At 39.0% G+C, this 10,892-nt stretch overlaps 1 protein-coding gene across 1 annotated transcript; it reads left to right on the forward strand.

Annotated features, from left to right (window-relative positions):
- Positions 1 to 5,410: 5,410 nt before the first annotated feature.
- Positions 5,411 to 6,526, forward strand: LOC145819031 (uncharacterized). The gene has a single exon (XM_082913012.1). The coding sequence runs from the start codon at positions 5,411 to 5,413 to the stop codon at positions 6,524 to 6,526; it is 1,116 nt and encodes a 371-aa protein (XP_082769138.1).
- The last annotated feature ends 4,366 nt before the right edge of the window (positions 6,527 to 10,892 follow it).

Below are 10,892 nucleotides of genomic sequence, written 5' to 3' on the forward strand. Positions count from 1 at the left end.
CTTTTATATGACTTTCTCTTCTTGCCCTCATGAAGAAAGCTTCTCCGTAACTTCCTCCGTCCCACTCCTTCCTTCTCTCTTTTGTTCTAAGAACTAATTAGGCCTGGTAAATAGTTGTTTCGTAAAAGTGACCGAGTTTAACTGAAACTAATCTTGCTTAGCTTCTAAGATACAGAATTTTCTAAGCAATTGTAACTTAACGACACTCGTTTAACTTAAGTACCTCATTTATGGTTTTCTAAATTAACTGAGTGTTCAATTCTCAAGTCAGAAAGGACGAATTTGAATTCCTTTCGATTTTCTTCATATTTGCCCTTCTTTGCACTAACCTTTTTTTTTTTCTTTCCCAGCTCCGAAGAAGGAAGTTTCTCTGTAACTTTCTCCGTCCCTCTCCTTCCTCCTCTCTTTTGTTCTACGTACTCATTAGCTTAGGTACCAAATTGTTTCATAAAGTGGCCAAGTTTAACTCTAGCTAATCTTGCTTAGCCACTAAGATAGTGAACTTTCTGAGTAATTGTAGCTTAATGATAATAGTTCAACATAAGCACCTCATTTAAGATTTTCTAAATCACCAAGGTATTCAATTCTCAATTTCACAAAAATTGAATTTGAATTCTCTTCGAATTTCCTCATATTTCTCTTTCTTTTCTCTGACTTCTCTTCTAGCTCTCAAGAAGGAAAGTTTCTCTGTAACCCTCTCCGTCCTTCTGCTTCCTTCTCTCTTTTATCCTAGAAACTAATTAGCTTAGGTGAGTAATTGTTTCACAACCCTAAGTGGCGAAGTTTAACTCTAACTATCCTTGCTTGGCCTCTAAGAAAGAGAATTTTCTGAGTAATTGTAGCTCAACGATATTAGTTTAATATAAGAACCTCATTTAAGGTTTTTGAAATCGCCTAAGTGTTCAATTCTCGAGTCCAAAAGGTTGAATTTGAATTCCCTTTGATTTTCTTCATATTCCTCTTTCTTTGCTCTAACTTTCTCTTCGAGCTCTTAAGAAGAAAGTTTCTCTGTAACTCTCTCCTTCCTTCTCCTTCTTTCTCCTTTGGTTCCAGAAACAAATTAGTTATGCTGACTAATTGTTTCATAAGCTTAAGTGGCCAAGTTTAACACAAACTAATCTTGCTTACCCTCTAAGAAAGAGAATTTTCTTAGTAATTTTAGCTTGACGATATTAGTTTTACTTTAGAAACTCATTTAACGATTTCTAAATCACCTGAGTGTTCAATTCTCAAGTCCAAAAGGATGAATTTGAATTTCCATTTTGTTCTAATTTCTCTTTCTTTGCTCTTACTTTCTCTTCTGGCTCTCAAGAAAATAGTTTCTCCGTAACTTTCTCCGTCCTTCTCCTTCCTTCTCTCTTTTGTTCTAGAAACTAATTAGCTTAGGTAGCTAATTGTTTCATAGGATTAAGTGGCCAATTTTAACTCAAACTAAGGCCTCTAAGAAATGGAATTTTTTGAGTAATTGTAGCTTAACGATACTAGTTTCACATAAGCACCACATATAAGGTTTTCTAAATCACCTACGTGTTCAAATCTCAAGCCAGAAAATGATGAATTTGAATTCCTTTTGATGTTCTTCATATTTCTCTTTCTTTTCTATAAATTTCTCTGCAACTTTCTCTGTCCTTCTCCTACCTTCTTTCTTTTGTTCTACGAACTAATTAGGTTTGGTAACTAATTGTTTCCTAAACTTAAGTGGCCAAGTTTAACTCAAACTAATCTTGCTTAGCCTCTAAGAAAGCTTCTCTGTAACTTTCTACGTCCTTTCTCATTCCTTCTCTCTTTTATTCTAGAAACTAATTAGCTTAGTCATAAACTTAGGTCGCCAAGTCTGACTCGAACTAATCTTGCATAGCCTCTAAGAAATAGAATTTTCTGAGTAATTGTAGCTTAACGATATTGGTTTAACTTAAGCACCTCATTTAAGGTTTTCTAAATCACCTAAGTGCAAGCCCAAAAGGTTGAATTTGAATTCCCTTTTATTATCTTCCTGTTTCTCTTTCTTTTCTTTGACTTTCTCTTCTAGCTCTCAGCAAGAAAGTTTCTCTGTTACTTTCTCTGCCCTTCTCCTTCGTTCTCTCTTTTGTTCTAGAAACTAATTAGGTCAGACAACCAATTGTTTTCATAACCTTAAGTGGGAAAGTAGAACTCAAACTAGCCTTGCTTTGCCTCTAAGAAAGAGAATTTTCTGAGTAATTCTAGCTTTAACAGTATTAGTTTAACTTAAGCACCTCATTTAAGGTTTCTGACTCACCTAATTGTTCAATTCTCAAGACCGAAAGTGTGAATTTGAACTCCCTTTGATTTTCTTCCTATTTCTTTTTCTATCTCTCAAGAAGATAGTTTATCTGGAAGTTTCTCTGTCCTTCACCTTCCTTCTTTCTTTTGTTCCAGGAACTTCGCCTTCCTTCTTTCTTTTGTTCCAGGAACTAATTTTTTTTTTTGGGTGAGTAAGAAATAAATAAAACAAGAAAATTTACCCCAGGCCCTACCCCAAATTACAACGACAACGCCCTAACTTAAAAAGAATAAAGAGACAACTGGCACCAAAAAGGCTAGCCATCAACAATAAACTAGGAGCTCATGCAACCAGAACAACTAAGCAGTACATAATACTTGTTCAAGAACCATGTCCCACATCAGATAGGGGTCATGAACAAATACTACACCATCCCAAAGGTAGTATCGAACTGGAATAATACAAGGTCCACCGTGAAATACCAAAAAAAACCAGCCCAGTTCTTAGTCTCAAACACGTCCAGAACTAATAAAAAAAACAACCCAAAAAAAAGGGGGACAGCGTTACGATATACAATAATTACAGTCCCACCATACGGGTATATATACAACCAGAATTGAAAACAGCTTATGAACCCACTAAAATGCCTAGGCAAGGCGCAACTTGCTGCCATTGCCGAAGAGCATCTCCACACAGCATACAGTTTCAAAGAGGGGCGCTGGTTGCAGCCTCCTCCACACCACCAGTCAACATTAAATTCGTAACCAGACACAGATTGTTGCCATCGCCTAAGAGCCTTTCCCAACAGCATGCAACTTGCAGCCATAGTCCAATAACAATCCCAATAACAGTCCAAAGGAGACTGCCAGTAACAAACCCACCATACAGGTTTCTGCTTAACCTGCCCATAGAGAAGTAGATAGTAAGTGCCAATATTACATGAGACATCATAGAGAAGGAGGAAAATTATACTTAGTATATGAGACCTCCCATCACTCGGCCCACATCTAATAACAACACTCCACAAAGTATATGTTCTCACTTCACTAGGCCCACATCTCTCAAACTCACTCATGATCTCAACTGTTTTGCTGTATAAAGGAGCTTCCTTAACCTGCACATAAAAATTATAATATATAATAACAGTTAGAAATATATTTGTGAGCAGACTCACATCCCTCAACCCACAATGTAGGATTAAATTATTTTGGCTCACTTCACTCGGCCCACATATGACATTAGCCGAACATGCTAGAGTGTAGGAAGATATCATTATCAAGTTGGAACAAGCATCCATGATATAAATCTGCAAAAGAGTAGCCAATTAGAAAACCCACAATATGTGCTCACCCTCACTCAACCCTCAATATAGGTAAAGTATCCCCACTCAATATGCTTCCAGCATTGTTGTCCTAGGGCTGCTTCATAATTGTTGTAGGTAAATTCCATTGTGACAAATACCATGCATCACCTGCAGAGTTAGCTAGATTATACATAGAAAGCATCCTACCTCTAACCATCTGGACAATAAGATTAGTCACAATTTTCTCAGGTTTAAACTCCTTGCTAAAAATCCTCCTATTCCTTTCTATCCAGATCTGGTAGACAGTGCACAGAAAGGAGAGTTTCGTAAGAGCAGACTTCAAATCTTTGCCTTTGGTGGATTTAGTAGCATAGACCACATACTCCAGCCAGGAGAATTGGGGCCAGCTAATGTTACACTTGACCTGAATGTCTCCCCAGATCCTAGAGGAATATACACACCTGAAAAACAAATGAGAGTGATTCTCCTCAGGACCATGGCAAATGAGAGTGATGGTCTTGAGCGCATCAAATCGCTGGTGAATAAAAAGGTTTCCAATTCTCAATCGGCTCTTTTGGCTAAACCTATTTCGGATGCTGAAATCAAGGAGGTTTTTTGGTCTCTCAAAGCCAATAAAGCTCCTAGCCCTGATTGGTATTCAGCTGGTTTCTTCAAAAGCTCGTGGGATATTGTTGGGAAGGAGGTTACTCTTGCCATTAAGTCATTTTTTGACTCTGGTAAACTCCTCTCGGAGATCAATAGCACCATCATTGCTCTTGTTCCCAAAATTCCTAATCCTATGAATGTTGGTGACTATAGGCCTATTTCTTGCTGCAACACCATCTACAAATGCATTGCCAAGATAATAGCTAATAAAGTCAAATTGGTGCTTCCTGATCTTATTGATCCTGTGCAATCTGCTTTTGTCCAGGGTAGAAGAATCTCGGACAACATCTTTCTGTCCCAAGAGATTATGAGGGGTTACCACCGGAGTTCCAAAACTCCGAAGTGTGCTATGAAAGTGGACATCATGAAAGCCTATGATACTGTGAGATGGGAGTTTATTATTGATATCCTCACTGCTATGAACTTTCCTCCTTGCATGATAAATTGGATCAATGCTTGTATGACTAGTCCTTCTTTCTCTATTTGCATTAATGGTAGTCTTCATGGGTACTTTAAAGGGGCTAGGGGCCTTAGGCAAGGAGACCCTATGTCCCCTTATCTTTTTGTGTTGGCTATGGAGGTTTTGGCTAGAATTCTTGCTGAAAAATCTAGAAACCCCCTTTTTAAGTTCCATTGGAGATGTGAGAAGACTAAAATTGTTAATTTGTGTTTTGCTGATGACCTTATGATCTTCTGTAGAGGGGATCCGGGGACTGTTCATCTCATCATGCAAGGTTTGGAGGAATTTAGGAACTTATCCGGTCTCACTCCTAATCCTAATAAGAGTAATATTTATTTTTCCGGATGTAGTAGTGAGCTTAAAGCTAACATTTTGCAAATTGCCAAATTCACTGAGGGATCCCTCCCTGTGAAATATTTGGGTGTGCCTTTGATTACCACTAAGCTTAGAGCGTCTGATTGCCAAACCTTGGTTGATAGGATGACTAAAAGGATCAAAAGATGGACCAATAAATTGCTATCTTATGCTGGTAGAGCCCAACTCATCCAGTCTATTCTTTTTTCTCGATGCAAGTTTATTGGTCTTCTATTTTTATTCTCCCTAAGAGGGTTATCCGCGACATTGAAAATCTGCTCAGATCTTTCCTTTGGTCTGGGACGGAGCTGAAAAAGCATAGTGCTAAAATTGCTTGGAAGCATATTTGCAAAAAAAAAATGAGGGTGGGCTTGGTTTTAAGGATATGGAGGTTTGGAATAAAGCGGCTATAGCCAAACATGTTTGGTATTTGTTTTCGGGTGGGGAATGTTCAATGTGGTGTCAATGGGTTAAATCCTACTTACTTAAGGGTAAGAGTTTTTGGGGTATTAAGATGCCCAGTGATCCCTCCTGGGTTTGGAGGAAACTTTTGTGGCTTAGGGATTTAATTTTCCCTTTTATCAAATTCAAACTTGGTAATGGTGAAAATGTGTTCCTCTGGCATGATAACTGGCACCCCTTTGGTTCGCTTTTGCTTCGGTATGGTCCTAGGATTTTGTATGATACCAACATTCCTGACAATTCTAAGGTTAGTTCAATTATCTCAAATGATTCTTGGAATTGGCCTTTTCCTAACTCTTGGGAGATACAGGAATGGATTGCTGCCACTCCTCCTTCTCTTAAACCTTCCCTTGATTCCCCTGATATTCCTGTGTGGAGTTTGACTGCTGATGGCTCCTTTTCTATTCACTCTGCCTGGGAATGTTGGAGGGACAAGGGCCCAAAGGTTACTTGGTCTAATCTCATTTGGGGTCCTCCTGTTATCCCTAGGGTTAGTTTCATTGTGTGGCTGGCTATCCATGAGAGACTTAACACTGGGGATAGACTCCAAATCTTTGGTCTTCTTACGAGCCCTAGCTGCCCTTTATGTTGTGCTCCTGAGGAAAACCACTCCCATCTGTTCTTTAGGTGTCTCTACTCCTCTAGGATTTGGGCTGTTATCCAAGCTAAATGTAATTCCCATTGGCCTTCTTTGCCCTGGTTGGAACTTGTTGAGTTTGCTACTACATCCATCAATGGTAAATCTCTGAAATCTGTGATTATGAAACTCTCTTTTCTCTGCACTATCTACCACATTTGGATGGAGAGAAATAGTAGAATCTTTAGTAAGGTTTTCAAACCTGAAGAGGTTGTCACTAACTCTATCATCCAAATGGTTAGGGGTAGACTCCTTTCTATGGAAAATGTGAAAGTTTATGCAGGTGACAACTGGTATTTGGAACAATGGAACCTACCTTCTAAAATCCTGTTGCAGTCCCAAACTGCTGCAGCTGAAAGGAATTCGAGTGGTGTGAATTTCCCTACATTGAGGGTTGAGTGATGGTGAGCAGATAAGAAGTGTTTTGTCTAACAAATTGTGCTGTCTTGCAGATGGTGTTATTCTCAGATTCTATCAGCTATTATGGTTCCCAAATGTTTACAAAATCTGAAGTCTATAAAGGGAGGGTTGAGTGATGTGAGCCAGTACAGTTCCTCTTGTAAATGTGGGTTGAGTGGGGGGAGGAAGTACATATATTTTTAGACTAACATGTACTATATATTATATAAAATTTGGGTTTATGGAATTTCAAGTACATTGTTCAGCTGGCTGGAATGAGAGAGCACGAGATATGTGGGCCGAGTGATGGGAGATCTTACATTGAGTGGAGAGCTCTCTTTTATTGTGGGTCGAGTGAGGGGAGGTCCTATACTGAATGCTTGTTGTTCTTTCTTCTATATGACTCAATATATTGTTATGGAAATTCCTCTCTATTATATGTTGAACAGGTTAAGCAGCAACTTGTAAGGTGGGATTGCTCCTGGCAGTTTCTTTCGGATGGTTATTGGATTTGGGCTTTGGCTGCAAGTAGTTTGCTGTTGGTGACTATCTTTGGGCATTGGCAGCAATCTGTGCCGGGTTTTGCCTGGTGGTGTGAAGGTGGCTGCAATCAGCGCCCCTCTTTGACGTTGTACGCTGTGTGGATATGCTCTTCGGTGATGGCTACAAGTTGCGCCTTGCCTAGGCATTTCAGTGGGTTCATAAGCTATTTTCATTTCTGTATGTACATATTCTCGTATAGTGTGTTTGAAATTTTTGTATACCAAATTTTGTCCCCTCTTTGGGCTGTTTTGTCTTTAGTTCTGGTCATGTTCGAGACTAAGTATTGGGCTGGTGTTTTGTTGGTTCTCATGCTGGTCCTTGTTTTTCCCTAGTTCGGTGCAACTGCTGGGCTGGTGTTGTATTTGTGCAAGACCCCTGTCTATTGTGGGGACATGGTTCTTGAACAATTATTATGTTTTTCTTAGTCGTTTTGGCTGCGTGTGTCCCCGGTTCTGTGGGTTGGTAGGTTTCGTTTCCTTTTCAGTTTGGGTGTTGTTGTTGTAGTTTGTGGTAGGGCCTGGGGATCCCTTTTATTCGTGTAAATTTTCCTATTTTTTTTATTACTTATTCACCCAAAAAAAAGGGGGCAAGTAGGATTAGGAACAAAGCCGAATAGATGCAGCCTATCCCCCGTGTTTAATCTCTCATAAATAGCCATCCAGACCACAAAACTGACCCTAGGAATGGACGGAGACCCCCAAACAAGATTAGCCCAAGGCACTTTAGTACCCTTGTCCCTCCAACAATCCCAAGCAGATTGTATGGTAAAATTCCCATCCACAGTCAGGTTCCAGACAGGACAATCCTGGATATCCCTACTAGGTTTAAGCTCAAGAGAAGTAGAAGAAATCCACTCCTTGATCTCCCAAGAATTGTCAATAGGCCACTTCCAATCATTATTAGATATGACAGCACTAACTTTGGAATTGAAAGGAAGACCGTGTCATACATAATCCTATGCCCAAACCTATCCCATAAAGAACCCAAAGGATGCCAATTATCAAACCACAGAAACACCTTCTCCCCATTACCAATCTTAAACTTGATAAGAGGGAAGATATTTTTTCTAAGAGACAGAATTTTCCTCCAGACCCATGAGGGGTCACTAGGCATCTTAATATGCCAAAAGCTCTTACCCTTAAGTAAGTAGGACTTAACCCATTGGCACCACATGGATCCTTCCCCTCCGGAGAACAAGAACCAAACGTGTTTGGTGATAGCCGCCCTATTCCAAACCCCCATCTCCTTGAACCCTAAGCCCCCTTCACCTTTAAGGTTTGCTTGAGAGTTGAGTCTCTTTTATTAGGTGTACTGAATACATGCATCTAGAGGTTTTGTCCTTGGTCATCGATGGAGGATGACATTGGTGTGTTGAATTGTGATGTATGCGTTACACTTGTGTTGGTTAAACATTATTGAATAGTTTGTGTATGTATTACACTTGTTATTGATGCTTTGTTGTATTGAGGAATTTGTATATGATAATTGTTTATATACATTGTGTTGTGTGGGCAGAGATAGGGGATGTACTTCACGGTTTAGGGGAAGATAGGGGATGGACCTCTAAACCGGAAACTGTTTGACATTGATACAACACTACAATGTGTATCATTTGTGAAGTATAGAAGTGTTTTTGTTTGATATTGATACAACACCAAAATGTGTATCATTTGTGAAGTATGGAAGTGTTTTTGTCTGAGATTGATACAGGACTAAAATGTGTATCTATTATGAGGTATGAAATGTTTAAAATGAGTTATTATCTCGCTTATCGCTTTGGCATATCCTTAGCTACTGTGCATATAGCCGGTAGAGCAGAGTTTTAATTGTTATCGTCAGTGTATCTGAGTATGTTATGGGCTGCGATGGTTACAATTTTGAAAGGCTGAGCTGCCTCATTTGTGGATTATATCCATGTTGATGATTTGTTATTTCCCTTTTATTTAAGGCATGCATGTATTGATATGAATGTATTAGGAACAAACCAAAATGCCATTTTGAGATTTTGGAAAGTGTGAAGGAAAGTGGGGTATTTGTGAACATGTTTTCAAAAAAGGTCATTTTGTTGTAAGTACGGAAAATGGGGGAAGAGTAATGGGCTTGGTGAAATTGTTTTTTTTTTAAAAAAAAAAACTGTTATAGTCATGAAAGTTTGGAAAAATGGGTAATTAAAAGGAAAGAAGGTGAACCGCTTATAGCGTTGAATGAAATGGTTGTTTTCGAGAAAAGTTCATACTTATGTATATTTTGTATAAACTGCCACATTACTATTCTAGTATGAGATTGAACATTCATGATCATGGCTATCTGTAAGTTGTTATTGTTGAGGATCATGTTGAGATCTCTACTGGACTATATGTTCATTCCACGTTGTTGAATCTTTTTCAGGTGATAGCCAGGATGTGCTACAAGGTTTTGGATCTTCTTATTTGTTGGCCACGGGGCCTCTTTTGTGTTGGCGGAATGCCATTTATGTAAAAGGGTTATACCCTTCTTCTTGACTTTTAATGATGTAAGCCCAAGGGCAATTTATTTAGTGTTCTCATGTTGTATTTACTTGCATACGAATGAGAGCAATGTTATTCACTTCTACAAGTTGAATATATGAGTTTTTTTTTATTTATTTGGGTGAATAAGAAATAAATAAAACAGAAAATTTACACGAATACAAGGGGCATCCCCCAGGCCCTACCACAAATTACAATAACAACGCCTAAACTGAAAAGACTAGAAGAGATTCCAGCCACAAAACAAAAAGCCTACCATCACACTAAACCGGGAACACGCACAGCCATGACAACTTAGCGGAACATAATATTTGTTCAAGAACCATATCCCCACATCAGATAGGGGTCTTGCACAAGTACAACATCAGCCCAACAGTTGCACCGAACTGGAATAATACAAAATCCCACGTGAAATGCCAAAAAACCAGCCCAGTTCTTAGTCTCAAACATGGCCAGAACTAATAAAAAAAAAACAGCCCAAAAAGGGGACAGAATTATGATATACAAAAATTACAAACAATATACGAGTTTATTTCCGCATGTTATCTCTGAAATGGAATTAAGTAAATGAAATTGGTAATACTTCGAGTAATAAAAAGTGGGGCGTGACAAAGAGGGGCGCTGGTTGCAGCCACCTCCACACCACTAGTCAACATTAAATTCGTAACCAGACACAGATTGTTGCCATCGCCCAAGAGCCTTCCCCAACAGCATGCAACTTGCAGCCATAGTCCAATAACAATCCCAATAACAATCCAAAAGAGACTGCCAGTAACAATCCCACCATACAGGTTTCTGCTTAACCTGCCCATAGAGAAGTAGATAGTAAGTGCCAATATTACATGAGACATCATAGAGAAGGAGGAAAATTATACTTAGTATATGAGACCTCCCATCACTCGGCCTACATCTAATAACAACACTCCACACAGTATATGTTCTCACTTCACTAGGCCCACATCTCTCCAACTCACTCATGATCTCAACTGTTTTGCTGTATAAAGGAGCTTCCTTAACCTGTACATAAAAGTTATAATATATAATAACAGTTAGAAATATAGTTGTGAGCAGCCTCACATCCCTCAACCCACAATGTAGGATTAAATTATTTTGGCTCACTTCACTCGCCCCACATATTACATTATCCGAACATGCTAGAGAGTAGGAAGACATCATCAAGTTGGAACAAGCATCCATGATATAAATCTGCAAAAGAGTAGCCAATTAGAAAACCCACAATATTTGCTCACCCTCACTCAACCCTTAATATAGGTAAACTATCCCCACTCAATATGCTCCCAGCATTGTTGTCCTGGGGC

Source organism: Camellia sinensis, chromosome 2, assembly GCF_055761805.1.
Source record: "Camellia sinensis isolate YWXY chromosome 2, ASM5576180v1, whole genome shotgun sequence".
Lineage (NCBI taxonomy): Eukaryota > Viridiplantae > Streptophyta > Magnoliopsida > Ericales > Theaceae > Camellia > Camellia sinensis.

What these genes read in the sequence shown, in the direction of transcription:
- LOC145819031 (XM_082913012.1), top strand. Translation starts at nt 5,411, where the DNA reads ATGGAGGTTTGGAATAAAGCGGCTATAGCCAAACATGTTTGGTATTTG.